The sequence below is a fragment of the Centropristis striata genome, chromosome 15 (genome assembly GCF_030273125.1).
Source record: "Centropristis striata isolate RG_2023a ecotype Rhode Island chromosome 15, C.striata_1.0, whole genome shotgun sequence".
Lineage (NCBI taxonomy): Eukaryota > Metazoa > Chordata > Actinopteri > Perciformes > Serranidae > Centropristis > Centropristis striata.
Window position 1 is genome coordinate 14,952,021 of NC_081531.1, and position 17,737 is coordinate 14,969,757.

Consider the following 17,737-nt stretch of genomic DNA (forward strand, 5'->3'; position numbering starts at 1 on the left):
CAAATATGTATATTAAGGAAACATTTTACTGCATGTCCCTTTTCCTTGAATGTGAATTTCTGTGTAGATAGATAAATATAATACATGAGGATTGTTGATGCATATAATTTGTTTATTTTCACATCATGGTAAATCTTATATAGAAGATTTATATATATATATATGTAAGTAAGTAAAATGGTGGAAAATTGTAGCGCTTCAAATGCATATCAATATATGTTAATGTATCACCTTTTGCAATAAAATCTGCCTAAAAACATTTGCAATGTTGAAACAGTAAAAGACGTGTGCTTCACTTTTACTTAAGTCACTGAACAAAGGATTTACCATCTTCATCTTACTTTATATGAAATGTGGACCATAAATATAGGAATAAATAAATCACATACTATTAAATAAATATTTTCTTGAAACGTATATGTCATTATTGTGAAATATTATCAGACTATTGTTTTCACAATGACTATAGCTGATAAGTAGTAGCTTTTGTCGCTACACAATAAAAACAGACAAATAAATATATAAATTCAATTTCTTTGTCATGTTGTTTATTTAATAAAGCCTCACTTTTTATTTATTTTTGTTTTTATTAGATTTTACTCACATGGACATCTGCTCCCTCTTTAGCATTTGCATTTCCCACTCCAAGTATTTATTATAACTGCAGGAGAATAAAATAAACTGGGTGTAAAACATTTCTAAAAAAGATCCATCATCACACAGCTACGGCACATACTGTAGTATGTGTATGGTGATTTTTGCTTTTTGCAAAGTGAAAAACATGTATCTTCATTTTGTTATTGTTTTGTCGTCGTCCTTTTTCAGATGAACGGAATGATTAAATGCTCCTAGTCTTAGAAAAAATCTCCTACATTTTAGGCTAAAAAAAATAAATAAAAAATCCACTTCAAAAGCAAAACAAAAAAACCAACACACCCACCAATTGAATTATCCATTATTAATTGAACTTAAAGATTAATTTTCATGACAATGAAACAATTTGGAGACACTGAATTTTGAATTATTACTATTATTAATGTATGTAATACTAACATAAGTGAAATTATTATTTCTGACTGAAACTGAAAATTATGTCAAATACATTGTTTCTCATTGTAATTTGTCTGTAACCTGACCTGTGTTTAATTGATCATTTTGTGAAAAGTATCAGTACACTGATATTTAACTGTTTATTCTGTAAAATGAAATGTTAAATCCATATAAACACATATAGCACAACGATTCACTGTTGATAATACAAAAGATATAAGAGCATTGTGATAACCCCTGCAGTTCACCACAGCAGCCAGAGGATGGCACCATCCACAATAACATCAGTTTTCAAGGTTATCTCATTTTACCACTGTGACAGTGTCACTGCATATTAGCATGACTTATAATAAATCTTTTCTGTATAAATCTGTAGCAAGATAATGAACAGATAAATAAACAGAATCTGAGAAATCTGCATGAATGAAGAGCATTAATGGTGCATCCCTCTTTGTCCATATTGTGAAGTTTTGCAATTTTTCATGAATTTCTGTTGTTATAATGTTCTAAATCCTTTCATCAGGTATCATACGGGACCTGTGCTCTATCTGTTTAGACTGCAAAAAATCAGCTAAAAATATAAAATGTATCTTTCTCTTGATCACATTTTAAACTTGTCTCTTATTTGCAAAAACATTTGCACAGATTTTTTGGTGCATATGGAAATTAATACATTAAACAAACAGATAAAAATCATGGTGACGTAACCTGAGACTCCTTTTTTAAAATTGTATGTTTTTAAATGTGTTCCACAAGAAACTTGTCACCAGAGACCCTTCACTTTAGAGTCAAATCAAATCTGGATTATATTTGTACTGTCCAATAAAGAGCCTTGTCTAGTTTCTAAAAACAACAAATTTCAGGATTATTCCTTTAGAAGAGAAGGCTGGCGACCTAAACAGTCCAGCCTTTAGGTATGTGGGTCAAAGGTCAGTGCTAAAACCTCATGCTGCGACACAAAAGCTCTTCACTGTTCATGTTACCATCCTGACAAACCATTCACCAACCCCTGCCCCTTCCTTCCTAATACCCCAAAATAAGATCAAAGTCACACTAAAGCAACAAGTCCAACAAAACCATTCACAATGAGAGTTTTTTTCCTCTCATTTCCTGTTTTTCTTTTCTGCCAAAATCTAAAAAGGAAAGAAAAGTAAAACAAATAAGTAAATAAATACCGCAGTGTAACCACAGAGCTGCCATGTGTTTTGGGTGAATAACTTGGGAGTGAGTGCATAATCGGAGAGGGAAAGTGGAGAGCTGCCTCATTAGTTTCCAATACACTGAAGTCAAGATCTGATCATGTGTGCCAGAGAGAGGAAATGAGCAAATATAGTGGCATCACTGGGGCACTTTTGATGTGATGTTTGTTTGTTGGACACACAGATGGGGTTGTCTTATCAAGCTTTATTGGGGACAAAATTACAGCAACCAGATGACAATAAAAATGTACGACTTACTTTAAACTTTAACACATTAAAGAAATAGTTTGGATTTAACGAGGTGTGGTTGTATGACATACTTTTGCATAGTCATTGTATTACTTACAGTACATGGCAGTAAGTACGCGCTCAATTTGGAGGCACGGAAGCAAAGCAATTTACTGCTGAAAAAAAGTAATATCACTTGAAGTGTACGACTGGGAATTGAAACTGTTTTATTCATTCATAAGCTCTTCAAAGCCACCAGACTTAATTGACAAAACATTTATTTTTAATTGCAAAACACAGGAGTTAGATAGGTTAGATAGTTTGCATTACTGTATGACTTTGGTGTTTTAAAACTGTTAGTTTGGATTCAGAAAATTTTGCCCTAAAAGCCTTAATTTGGTGGCCTCTCGCACATTCTAATGCCACTATTCCATCTTATTCATTGTATATTTTATTATAAAGGAGAATAAGGGGTTCTTTATTTAAGGCATAATATTTTGACAGTCTTCTTGTAAAATCTGCAGTGGACTCTGCTTACACATCCATGTGCTCTTATTTTGAAAGCTACATGTGTTTGCTTTTATTTTGAAGGCGGGTCTAACTAGTTCTTAACATAACGCCCTATGGTGTGTTCAATTTACAAGTCGGAACTTGAAAGTCGGAATTGGAGCTCGGAAAAACATTGAAAATTCTGACATTCGTGTAGACCTTGAACACACCATTAGCAGTACCACACAATGCCAGACTCTCTATGTGCGAAGCAATGTAAATTAGTCTAACTTATGTATCATTAATCCTCTGTTTTACTGCTGATGTTTGTCGCATTATGTAGGGAAAGTGGGGGGGAGCCAACAGATCGGGATCACTATGACTCTGGGGGGGACATATCCCCTCGTCCACAATATCACAAATAAACTAACCGATTGAGGCAGGTGGACAAGCAACTCCTGTGTTCTGCAATGTAAAATTACTGCTTTTGTCAAGGGAGTCTGGTGGATTTGAAGAGTGCATCAATAACGGCTTTAGTTCCCCGAAAAACAGCTGTCTAAAGTCGAGGAAAAGCAGTGAAAATGTTAAAAATATAGTGGACACTTTTTTTTAGTTGGCTAAAATACCTTTTCCTGCTGCCCCTGTACACTGCAGTACATTGTTTAGCCTCTGTGTATGTACTCCTGCCTGCTTCTCCAAACTGGGGGCATGCTGATTGCCACCTACTGCAGGTAATACACTGACTATGGATAAAACAACTCCACCGCAAATAAATAAACTCTAAAGAAGCATAATGAGGAATTTTTTTTCACGTTTTGGCACATTTTCTACAAATCAAATAAATGTACAGTACATTAAGTGTCATGTGTGACTGCAGACTAAAGCAGGAGAGTTTCCAAAACTGCACAACTGTGACAACACCTTATTGTCAGCGTATTTAACTGCTATTTGTGGCAATTAACGGGTGGTTAAGGCGAGGATTTAAAAAAAAGTGTGTTTTTCTCATCCTGCCACACTTGTCTTAATGCAGCCTTCAAACCTTATCAAAATTTTAGAGCTTGTCTTTTGCTACAGAACAGATCACTAAAACCACCCAATTTAAAGAGGTTTTCCTCTGGGTATCAATCATTTTCTCAGCCCTACATTCAGCCTATAAATTATGTCTTTGTTTTTGAGGAGGTTTTATCGTCCGGGGAGCATGAGCCTGATGGTGGCACTAAAGGAAAGGTCAGGTAATAGTAATTATGACCATGACTTTTCAAATAGCATGACAATCTTGCGATAGTTTATCAATCCAATGATATCTAAAATCAAAGGCCCAGGCACACCAACGAATGTCGAAAGCCGCCTCACGTTGTCTCTGTCTGGGCCTAATATTTACACTTTAACACATCGCAACTACAACTAACGGCCAACTAGCACATACATTCTCTGTCTGCATGGGAGCAAATAACTAGCAGGTGGTGATAGTCACTGTATTTGTCATTTCACACCACTCTCACTCAGTTTTATGACATAGATTTCAGACAAACCAGGGCCAGTGGTGGCTGACCAAAATCCTAAATGAGGTGTCTCCTCAGTTTATCTGTATAAGGTTACACACTGGAACAAGACATCATTTAATTGTTACTGTATATCAAAATGTGTGCTGGTCAGGCAGGAGATTGAGCAAAAAAACAGATTAATATGTTTGATCAACTGCTAAAAGCAATGAAACCAAGACAAAGGTAGTGAACATGAGCGACACCCTGCTTAAAAAAAGATTAATCTAAACATTATTCAGGTCAATCTGTCAACATGCAGAACATTTTATGTCTCGGCTCGCTTCCTCTATAATGACAATGATACCCTGTGAGACAATAGAGGTGCGCACATACGCACGCCCTGCATATCTAATGATAGCATTTGTGACCTCTATGGCACAAGAGGCATAACAGACAAAAGGCAGTCAGGCTTGAAGTGCTGCAGTAGTTACCATTAGCACATCACAGCCAGGTGGTGAGTGTGGAGCCAGACAGCTGAATGCGCTTCGACTGTGAACATTTGTAGAAAGCATACAGCAAGCTGTCGAGGGTGAGTGGAGGCATTCAGTCAGGTGGTTTTAGATTGATAATCAAATAAATGTATCTTACATTTTGATTTCTTTTATCAGTTTAGAGAATGTTTTGCTCTTTGCAGGCATGAAGCCACCCACATCCTAACAACTACAATCTACATAACTACCTAGATTACTACACACCTACCTGTTTTATACCAGGGACAGATGGATATACAGCTAGAGCTGTTTAGGAGGCAGACTTCATGGTGGTAATGCACATGCAATATGTAATTTTATAAACATGTATGTATATATATATACATATATATATATATATACACATACATACATACATACATTTTGAACTACAAAATAAAACCTTAACTAAATTGAATTAAATAAGGCATAAAAAGCCTATTCTGTTAAATGAATTTTTCTGGTATTTTTGTCATATGAGACTGTTCCCCCCTGAATGAATGAATACTTTATTTTTGGAAAGGGATAGTGCACAGTGTGACAGTGAACATCGATAAACATCTTTGTAAATATGCCGGATTATAGCAAAGCTGCTAGTTTGCATCCGTAGTCCCCCCCAAAAAATAAAAATAAATACAAATATAAAAGACAGCAGGTAAATAGGTAAGATACTCAAAACTAACATAATGTCTTGTTTGTACGGGAGCTTAAAGAGCCCCATATGTAGGTTTGTAGTTAGTGGCGACCCCTAGTGGCCATGGTTGAATGCTAAGGTGGAAGTTACATCATAGAGTATAAAAGTAATGGGGAAGAGAGGGTGGCACAGCTGGTGTGGATCAATAAAATCCAGGTATTTGAACTTGTTTGTGTCTTGTGTGAAAAGTCAATATTGTAATTTGCAGTTACGCAACTTATCTTCCCTGCGTCATGATTTAAGTCACCTACATGACCTCACTTCCGGCAGTTTGTTGAACCCTCTAATTTTTTAAATCTTAACCCTAAGGAAGTAGAATAGTTGCCCAGACCTAACCAAACTGCAACCATTTCACAAGGTTCATAATGCGTTTAAATCCAGGACGTTTAGGTCTCCTGCCACCACTAGGGGGTGCTAATTTAGGAAATGCTCCTGTGGGTCATATTTAAGGATAGGAACAAACGACATATGTGGTTCTATGGTTTGGAGGACTTGTTGCATTTACAGGACAAAATGCAATGATGATTGCATATATGATACACACTAGGTGCAAAATCTGTCAACGACATGTTTCTTGTGCCTCAATGCAAGTGCATTTAATTAAATGTAAACATGCTATATGTATATGATAGTGCTTGGGAATACAAAAAAAATAAATGTATGTTCAGTCTTTTCTTTCTTTTATATAACTATAAAACAGGGATGTATTTATCTTTTCTGAAGGATTACACATGTTTAGAGACAAGTTGTTATTTGATGGCACTGAAGCTGGTGTGTTCTAGTTTCATTGGACTGAAACACTTAAGAGGTTGTAACTCATCACACTATTAAACAAAGTCTTTTTTTAAGTAGTAGCAAAAGTACCGTTCAGTATTAAAGAGCAGATCAAACACACGCACCTACTAAATGATTGTGTTGGATCGTACGGCTACCTTCTGTTCTCTAAAGAATTCATGAAACAAATAGCGAGCCAGAAATAGTGCTGAGACAGACAGCATGGAGTCCATTTTTTTTTATTTTTTTCTAACCGCAGATTGAAAGTATACAACTGAACATCATGATTTGATTTTTATTATGAGACTCATAAATAAAAATACAAAATAATTCCACTACAAAAACAATCTACTGTTAGTAGGATGTAAAAAAAAGAAATATTCTTTATATTTTCACTATCAAAGGCACAACATTGACTTTAGTGACAACATGGAGAAGAGAACCTGCAGCATTAAATCTTTTATTTTTCCTTTTTATTTTTTTTCACACTCCATCAGAGAACACTGAAATGTTACAAAGAGAGGTGTCTGATTCTACATGGAAAGAAACAAAAAAGAACAACCTCTATATCAACAGACGGTGGCTATAGATTGGTGGCACAGCTCAACAGGAAACGTACTGCCACGGAAAAAAAAATAGCACGTTGTCGCTGGAAAAGACAAAGGACCTTTGCAAAGCTCTAATGCAAATTTCAAAAAATTATACAACCGACAACAATAAGAGAACAAAATAAAGAAAATAAAAAATAATAATTGGGCACCTTCTAAGATTAGGCTAAGATTAGGTGCTGAGGTAGACAAAAACTATAACAATTCAAATCATAATAAAAACACTATTTTCTTAATACAGAGCAACTTGACTGGCACTTGTGCTGTCACAACAATGGAGGAGAGAAGTAGCACAGACAAGCCAGGGAAAGACAGAGAGAAAAGCTTTGTTACATAAAAAGCTTTGTTATGCTTGGTCCGACAGGGCAATTGGTCCTCAGTGCTAATATAAAAAAATACAATGTCTTGGTGCTTTGTTACTCAAAACAGTTTTTAGTCTAGACCTCGATGGCACATGCATTGCAACACTGCATGAAATGGCTACTTTGTTCTAGAAACACCACACCAAAACACAGAGTGCCAGCTCCAGGGATGCCATGATTCCTCTCTGACGAATTTACCATCCCCTTCTAAATGCATTTTGTAGAAAAGAAAAAAGTACTTTAAAAAAACTGAAGCAAAGCACAAGGGGAATACCCTAGTGCCAACCTACCCAAATGGAGGTTTTCTTTCTTTTATTTTTTTATTCTTTCAAGAGCAATATAAAGTTCTCATCAGCAAACCTGTTGCTGACAAAAAAATAAGAAAGAGAAAAAAATGGAATAGACAGTCTGAGCGGAGAAGCAGACTTGGGCTTAATTTGCTTGCAGAAAAACAATTTCATGGAGCAGATTTTGTCCCGACAGTCTGTGCAAGTCTCGCCACTGGCAGCCTGTGCGAATTCCAGTAAATTTTCCCTATGCTTTGTTTTGTGTCGCTAAATAAATGCTTTTGGGTGCCAATCACAGCGTTCGGCCTAAGAAAAGAAGTGAATGCAGAATCCCACTTGCTATTTCAATAGCATTAAGGGTTTATTGCAGTCCTTGAAAAAGACGCCCTGCTCTATTCAGGATTTAAAAAAAAAAAAAAAAAAATCAGGTCATTTTCGAGCGTCATGACATCCCTAGGGTACTGGAGACACCATTTTTATTTTCTTCTGAAAGTACGGAAACTAAGCAGATATAGATGGATATTTTTGTTGAACAAATTCCATTTTTAGGCACAAAGATAGTACAGAAACATCGGAGGAACACTGAGGGAAGAACTATATCGATGCCAATGTATATAGATATTTTTTCCAACATAGAGAAAAAAAGTGGCATAGAGTATCATTTTATTTTGTATCTGATCTGATTAGTGCATTTTTCCACTTAAACACACACACACGCACGCACACACATAGTTACACACGCTTTGACGCACTCTTCCACCCGCACGAAAAGAGTAGAAAACATTCAGAGGACGATGATAGGAACAATGTGACTGATCAGGTCTTGCATTGTGGTGGTTCAGACTGAGCTGTGACTGGGTATATTATAGTGGGTGGATATTATATGAGGGTGAAAAAGCCCCTCAGCTCACAGTGTTTGAGAATAAAATGGCAAGACACCACGGGACATGCCATCCCTTCTTCTTTTTTTTTTCATATACAAAAACAAAACAAAAGACATGTTGACAGTCAAGTTTGATTGAAAAATTGTGAATGACAAGTACTAATTGATCGGTTTGGCAGCGCCCCCCTGCCGTCCCGTATTTTATCATCTTTTTTTTTTTCTTTTTTTTTCTTAACTTTGTCACATACACACACACTCGTAAAATTTGTGGCGGATAGATTTAGTCCTTCACCTACAATGCAATTGACATCCAGAAAGCAACACTTATTATTACAATATGTTCACACACGTTTTTTTGTCCAACAATATCAAAGAGGAGCAAGGCAAAAATGATTCACACCCAGAGAGAGAAAAAAAAAAACAGTTAAAAAAAAGAAATACAAATATTTGTGCCCTGCTGTAACCCTCCACAAATGGAAAAAGGACTGACACTGAATACAAAAATATCACAATTTTTATATATCAAATTGCCTCTATTGGCTCTTGTTCAGGAATACGCTCATTTCTCAAGAGAGCTTGTCAGCTGAGAGAATCTCTATTTTTAACCTTCTGGTTTGTCTTTTTTTTTTTTTTTTCTTGATTACCACTTGCAGTTCCAATTGTCCAACGCACTCTGCATCACTGCAAATATGACCTGTCCTGGGTGGTTCAGCGCTTTTTGATGAACCTTCTTTTTTTCACATTACAAAACTACACTTCTATTCACATATTTTCAAGTTTTAATTCTTGTTTTTAAACCCTCTTAATAGCAATAGTACTTCCTCCTATCTGCCGTATCCCTCTTACTCATCACTTAAGGCTTCAAAATTGCTTTTTTTCTCTGCTCTTCTGTGGTTGGAGGTGCAGGGGGAGACTATAAGAGAAGAATAAACATCCATTTGAATGATTTCCCAAATCCTATTAACCTCTACTTGTGTTATCTCTTACGCTTTTATATACATTTTGCTTAAAAACACAGACAATCATAAATCAACTTTTGAAAACAAAACAAAAAAAGAAGCATGAGATGAAGTAGCAATGATGAAATAATGCAAAACACAAACACACAACAAATGTGCTTTTGCCAAACAAAAAAAAAAGAAAAAAAGAAAACAACTTAGAGGTAGCTTTTATAACAAATGACCAAACCTTCCGGCTCTTTAACAAGCGGGGTTAATAATACCAAGTTTGGTAACAATTAATGCACAAAGAAATACACAACATTAGAAAAACAAAAAAAATCTCTTCACCGTGGCACTTTCTGCGTACACATTGCTTCATCATGTCGTGCAATGCATCTTTTCGACATAAACACACGAAAAGTGTACAAATGAAACAAAAGGGAAAATTAAAATACACAAGCAACATGAGGTCACAAAACGAGGTAATTCAAGTACGATGTGTTGAGATCAAACTCAAGGTCAATAATAACAACATCAACATCAACAACAACAACAACGACGACAACAACAGCAACAGGAGACGAGAGAGACGAAGCGCAGGGACAAAACCACAGAGCAAGAGTTGATTTATTCTGTCGTCTTACTGGTCGCCCCCCCTAAGCTGCTGGGCAGTGTCTCGTCCAATCAGTGATTTCCCCCTTTTTCCACCAGCCATTTGGATATGTGATCACCCCGGTAATGCTGTGACGTGCACTGATGCTTCTTAAAGGTTCAACCATAATACCTTTGGCTGCGTCAGTCATACAGGTGTAATGCTGCGTTTCAGAGACGTCAGACAGTCTGTTATTCACACCTCCTCCTCAACAAAATGTCACATTTTCAACCTTATGCCAAGATGCAGTTGTGTCTACAATGCAGCATTTACAGTCAATGCACAAAACTTTTAAAGGGACAGTCCCCCAAAAATAAAAAATATTTTTTTCCCTTTTACCTGTAGCACTATTAAATAAATCTAGGTTGTTTTGGTGTGAGTTGCCGACTGTTGGAGACATTGGCTGTAGAGATTTCTTACTACTCTCAAACATAATGGAACTAAATAGATCTTTGCTCGTGGTGCTCAAAGCATCATGCACGTATTTGAAAAACTCAGCAGCAATGCCTCTTTCCAGGAATCATGACCCAGTTTCTTTCTTTTTTTTTCTACTGACCTTCGCCTGCCATCAATATGTAGTTCAGGTAGAAAGAAAATAGTTCCTACATTAAACTTCTCACAAATATGTTTGTGGATTATCTTGAGTAAATGGATCATGATATCTGGAAGGATGGGGGTTTTCAGCTGTATGTTTATGTGTGCTTTGAGCACCACAAGCTGAGTATATTCCAGTATATTCAAGAGAAGGCTAACTTCTCTAGAGCAATCTCCAACCCTCAGCAACCCACATCAAAACAATCTAGATTGGTAAATAGCACCACAAGAGGAAGTTTGAGATTTTGGGATGACCTACCTATAAAAAAATCAATGTAAATATATTTGAAACATAATATCTGTAATATGAGTACAGGAAAGAATCCCCAAACATACAGATATATTTCTGTTAATGCTGTATTTTCTCAAAGAAAAACACAGTGAATCTGAAGGTTATGGGGCCCTTGGTGGACTGGGGCCATGGGCCACTCTCCCTCTTTAGCCAGTTAGTAATCCAGCCTGATCCAAATGTACATTAAAGTCTGAATTTGAAGATCCCACAACATCACAGCCCATTATATACTATATGATCTGTTTCAGCCCTTGCAATCAGAAAATCTGGTGGTGAACGGTGATGCGTATTTGTTTCAAATGTAAAATAGAATTTACAGCTGCTTGCTAGCTAAAAAAAACATACAAGGTGTGAATTATAGCTTTCTGACTTCCAGTGAAAGGCAGCATTAGCCTGCTACGTATTTTGACAACAGCCTGGTGTGAACCTGACTCACAGTCATTCCACATTCATGTTTTGATGCCATATAACAGTCTTCAACCTGCCGCACCACCTCTGACAAACACGAAGGTGTGCAGCTAAGGCATTCCCAGCACTTCAACATTCACAACGAGCAGTCGAAGTCACAGGACTCCCACGGAAAGCAGCCTTTTCCTGTTTTTGTTTTCCATCAATGTGGTGAATGCACAGATCTGTTGTGGTGTTACAAAGTGTTACTGTTTACGTGTCAGTTTGTGTAATTCATCATTAGTGTGAGATGATGACAGTCATCTGGTTAAATGTACATGGATAAAAGCAGTCCAGTTATCTATTGCTGAGTATGTGGTTATGCTGGGTTTAATGTGGTATACTGTAATAGTGGAGTTATGATTTAATGAGAAAATATAGAACTTGCAGACATCAAACAGAGACTGTTGTCGTAATTTGTTTTACCTGTGCAATCAAGCCGTGATAAACTAAGCTGCAGAGCTAAAAAAATACAAGATGTAAAAGTGACACAAGTTTGCTCTCTGGGGAGAACCGCCGGTGTCCAGTGGTGACTCGACCTTCTCCAGCCCTCGTCTGACAGAGATGCAGAACCAGGAAGACTACTGAGAAAACTGAGACTTCCAACAAAAAAAGCAGCATCTTCCCCCCCAAAACAACCACGCAGGAGCTTAGTTTGCAGTATTTTAGCGCTCCCATTCATCCAGTTCAACTGTTTCATCTACTGCATATGCCTCCCGGCTCCGCTGCAGATTCTCAGAGGCTATCTCACCGCCACCGCTGCGATCTGAAGGATCTCATGCATGGACAGGTCATATTGACAGATTTATGTGAAAACAGGGGCGACTTGTCTCTACTACGCAGGCAGGAATGACGGGAGGTTGCATAAGAGATACATCTCCCATTAGGGATGGAAAGGATTAGGGGTATGTTGACCCAAAGTAGGAGTGTAAGCTTACTTAACTCAGATTGTTTAGTGAGGTGAAACTGCTGGAAAATTAGTTCTACTCCAAGATGTTTCAGAGCTACCATAACATGAAGGTTAGAGGAGGACTGATGCTCATATTCACATATAATTGATGTAATACAAACTAGTATGACTTAGCAGGGCGAATGTAAACAACAAATACCTAAGTATAGAAAAAAAACGTCTTTTCCCTGTTTGGAACAAAAATGGAGTGATGGTGCGGATGTACAGGTTCAGATAGCCCTTGAGAATCTGCTTTCTCGCTCGCAGCAGCATCCAAAAAGTCACGTCCTTGCAGCTCGCTCGCTTTATGGCGCTGCATGAAATGACCTGAAACAATAACACAGTTGCAGATGTAGTGAATGACCCGGTGAATCCGAACTATGGTGGAGAATGTCTCTCCTTGTCCAAGTCTTCCTCTTCTTAGCACTTTTGTCCCATCTTCACCACCCTTATACCCCGTCGGTCGCCGCCGCCGCTGCCACCTTTGCATGAAAAGTAAAAAGAGAAAACAAACCCTCTTGCTTTCGGGTCTCTGCCGTTGACATTCCTAAATCGTCAACCCTCCACCACAGCCTCCTACCTGCTCGATTACATTCCCCTTACCTCTCAACCCCTCTACCACCCTCACACGTACCCCCTCCCTCTCTTCATTCACTCTCCCGGCCTCAGACATAGCAGAGGTACAGGTAGGTCTTCTCTATGCGCCAGTCTGGGGGGACGTCTTCGGGCTTGTGGCTTTTCATGTGCTTCTGCATGGCTGACAGGCTGGGGCAGTACTCCAGGCAGATGGTGCATTGGTAGGGCGAGGCGCCGTTGTGGGTGCGCAGGTGCTTGATCATGGCCGAGTAGTCCCTGGATCGCTGGTGGCACAGCTTGCACTCGAATGGCTTCTCACCTAAGGATGATAAGGGTGGGGTTGAAGACAACAATTATGTCAGCCAAAGTGCCATTCAGTGACAGTATTATGTCTTTGTTGAGGCGTGATGTGCCTGTTAATCAGGAAATAAATGTGTTTGATACCAAAATCAATTGAAACACATGGAAAGGATGTATTAGTCTGTGAGGTGGTCTGGTAAACACACTTTCTTTATCATTCACAGACCTTCATATTTAATGTGGAAATTCACTTATCTCCACCAATGCCAATAATATCCTTGTTGTTCCTGAAAGTGTACACTTGTAGAATAAGTGTGGTAAACCAGAGCATCATTGTGAAGGCTCATAGCAGCAATGTGATATTATTGTCTGCATAAAATTTCAGTGTGGATCTTCTATTAGCCACATTACCACCTGGCTCCTATTTTTGTAGTTTTGGCCAGGACCATATATATATATATATATATATATATATATATATATATATATATATATTCATTTGTATCAGGACAAATAAACCAATGCCACACACCATTGTACATATATGCCTGGGCTAATTTGCAGCGTCCATCCCTTGATGGCCTTTTAAAAGACATTAAACTTGAAACAAAAAATACACACAAAAACCCTGCACAAAAAGTAAAGCAAGTACTTAGCTCTAAGTGGAAGAGTGCATGAAATGATTTGCAGAATGAAATGGTCCTCAGTCCGTAATACGTCTAATTGAATGCAAGTTTGGTTCTGCAACCTTGGTCACGATTATAACATGCTTCTCAAATTTAAAGTGGGAATCTATTATAAGACCTGTTCAATATTTTGTTCAATAGCTGCTATTGAGCACTGAGGCCTGGAAGAAAAGAAAACTGATGCAGCTTTCTTAATAGAAGATGCTGTATTATATTACAGCTGTGTGGAAACTGAAAAAGTAGTTCCATCAGATACAAATACACTCACTGGCCAATTTATTAGCTGGCAAGGACGCAGAATAAAGTGGCCGATGAGTGTATACCTGTATCATCAGCATACATCTGAAAACTTGCTTCAAGACATGACATCTGGACATGATTTAACTTTGATGACACTGGCCAAAACTACACAAATAAGATCAACAGTGAAGTCCAATAAAGCTACAATGGTAAAATTTTGTCTGTTGACAGACTGCAACATGTGAAACCTGTTGTGTGAGAGGTAAAAAAAGTCTGTGTCAGAGCTTCAGGAGCACAGAATGTCCCATCACCATTAATTTAGCAACCACAGATTTCACCATGCTGGCCCACAAGAAATTCTGGTGTTGTTATGATAATTGGACTGTGCACACAGTAGGTGACAAGCCAAAACCCAGGAGCAAAATCCCAGCTGTGTCCTCAACAGTAGTGTGCAGCGGTATAAGACCACACTTACTCTCTTTCCAACTGCCCTCAACAATTGGTAGAGCTCAAAAAGAGAAGGAAGAATAAGAACATAAACATACAGTAGTGGCAGTTTGTTCACCTCTGAGAGACGGTATGGTCCATCAAACTATCGCTGTAGCAGCCAACAAATGATCTTCTAATTATTCTTGTGGTTGAGGGGATAGAAATGCTTTGTGTTCAGTTGTTATCAAGTCTCATTACTGTCTTTATTAAAAAGACCCCACTGTATTGGGAGTTTGAAACGTTTCAAGGCTTTTTTTCACATCATGCCGTGCAACAGAAGAAAATGAGAAAGAGATGTCCTGCTATTTCATCCGATGTACAAATATCAAATGTGGCTACAGAGGCTTCTAACACCACACAGAGAGCAACTTGCTTATGCTTTTTAATGTCTACTTTCTTTAGATCTCCTTTTGAAAACCAGATGAAGACATGAGTTATGATGTCATCAGTTAGGAGTTATGAGAACACTCAGAATGATGATGACATCTATGCAAATAGATAATTAAATCATGGCCAATTACACTTAAAGCTGGGTGATAACATGCTAAATCATGTATTTTTCAATTGAGATAAAAATAAATAAGTCAGCAGTTGATTCACTATATTAACGTCATTTGGACAACACTTCACATTCGGCTCCTTGTACGTAAGACCGAAGATGGAGCAACTGCTGTTTTTTTATAAAACATACACTTTATCATGCGTTTCTTCAATATGGACCATTAATTTAGACAATTACCAGATACCATGCTATAATGTGATATAAAGGGATGTTATTAAAACTGGTAGAAGTCATGGTCTACACAGTGAAAACTAGATGACACTCCGCCAAGGCCATTCTCACAATATTAACAGTGTGAAAAATAATTTGTGTGTCTGCCCTGTTAATACGTTCTTCCTTGGCCCATGCTACATAATTTCAAGTTTCATGAAAATTGGACCAGCTGTTTTTCCGGAAATCTGATGAAAAACAGACAAACCAACAAACAAACTGAACTGAAAAAATAACCTCCTTGGCGGATGTAATATGAACAGAGTCATAATAAACCAGTTATTCTGTAACAGTGAGAATGCTCACATGGACCTGCAGTGCTAAAGATAAGATCTGAATGGGCTAAAAGTCCAGGAATATGTGATGTTTAAATGTCTGCTATTTCTTTTACGAGCCGCATTTAATCAATTTGGAACATTACACAAAATACAGCTCGGGCCATGGAGAACTCCTGAAGGTGTCATAAATCAAAGTGTGCCGCTGCTTTCTAGCTGTGGGGGCTGCTATATTCAAGAAGCACATTTCAATTCAGCAACAGCAGCCATCCTAAATGTGCTAATGATTTGAGTGATGGCAGGGAATAATCCACCAGCGCTCAAGCCGGCAGACGCAAATTAGACATGTAAATGCTGACCTTTACCAATGGCATTTGAAATGAGCTGTCGGATGTGATCTAGCCCAACGCTTGCTGTCACCTTTCAGCTGGAGCCTCGCACGTGTGTGCTGGCAAAACGGACGGCCTCATGCATCCGTTGCTCGCTCTCTCGTCCTTTTGGAGCCCTGGTTAACCTTGACCTCTGCCGGGTTACACCACCATTCAACCAATAAGTACGGTGTTGCAGGTTGTCATGTGTTGCTCTGCAGCAGTGTGGACACCTGCATTATGTTCATATTGATAACCAGACTGTAAACAGGGTCGCCTCAAATAACTAGCTAATAATGAATTGCAAATGGGGCTCAGGTATTGATCCGCCATTGGCATTTGGGATGTGTGGAGAGAAGGGGGCGGCGGGGGGGTTAGGTTGCCAATGTCGATGATTCATCAAGCAGCTCCCTTTTGTGCGAGGTGGCCTTTGACTGTGAGCTTGTCACTTGCTCTTGTTATCTGCTGTTGCTCTCCGGCTTAACGCAAAGCCCCCTCCCCCACACAAAAGGGGAAAGGGTGGACGGGGGGGAGCCAATTATTGGACAGGCTGCCTTGATAGTGTGGCTTAACAGCTGGCTTATTGAATGGGAGATGGGAGGGTGCTGCTGTGTTTGTGTGTGTGTGGGTGTGTGTATTAGAGAAAAAGAGATGGTGAGGAAACATAAAGCCTTGGCTGTGTGCCATCCTGGTGAGCACTTGTGATATCCTCACTCAGTCTGCTACGTAGCGTGCACTCATTCTCCAGGGCACCCAGCTTATCACTGTGTCAACATCTTTATGGGGCTCTAAATATACTGGGATCAATACAAAGTCTTCTGAGACATTCATCTACTGTATCACAGCAACAAAGATATTCATCTGGTCTGGTCTCTGCCTTGCAACTTGGATTTCCTACAACACAGTGTTTTAACAGGCACCAAAAGCTGCATTAATATGTTTCAACACTGTGTTATTATGACGGGCAATAACATTTTGTTGCACTCATATCAAATTAAGGAGAAGTGGTAGAATATCTCACTGCTACAATTTCAAGTATTAACAAGTATTTTGGTTTGCTTTGAGAGTAAAAGCTGTGCTTGTAATTACTGAATATAAGGGTCAACATTTTAACCAAAACATGCTAACCATACAAAGAATAGTTTAACATTTTGGGAAATTTTCTTCCTGACTTTTTTTCCGAGAATGAGATGATTAATATCAGTTTCATGTCTGTGTGCCAAGTCAGGAGCTGGAATTGTTAGCCTAGCTTAGCATAAAGACTGCAGCTATTATAGCAATTTTAAGCAAGATGCTTTGGTTGCGCTTAGTTGCTGCTAAATGGAATTTCTTCAGAAGTAAAGATGTCGGCATAAGGGAGAGTACTTGCTCTGACTCTCCGATTTCTGTGGATTTGTGAGATTTTGTAGGTGTGGAAAAATCTTTAGCAAGTAGTACAATGTTTGATTCTAGTGCTGAACTTGGATGAGGCTGGGTTAAGAAGTACTTTCGCATGAGCTAGACACAGTGATATTTGTCCCGCCCCATAGGTAAAAAGCAACCCTGTTTCCACAAAAAATGTGAGCATT

At 38.3% G+C, this 17,737-nt stretch overlaps 1 protein-coding gene across 2 annotated transcripts in view; it reads right to left on the bottom strand.

Moving 5' to 3' along the window:
- Window positions 1-6,899: 6,899 nt before the first annotated feature.
- The window catches only part of zbtb16a (zinc finger and BTB domain containing 16a), a 151,598-nt gene continuing 140,760 nt past the window's right edge, over window positions 6,900-17,737 (bottom strand). For both annotated transcript variants that reach the window (XM_059351330.1, XM_059351331.1), the window contains exon 7: window positions 6,900-13,358. In XM_059351330.1, the coding sequence (XP_059207313.1) occupies window positions 13,129-13,358 (230 nt within the window). In that variant the 3' untranslated portion in view covers window positions 6,900-13,128. The remainder of the gene's footprint in view (window positions 13,359-17,737) is intronic.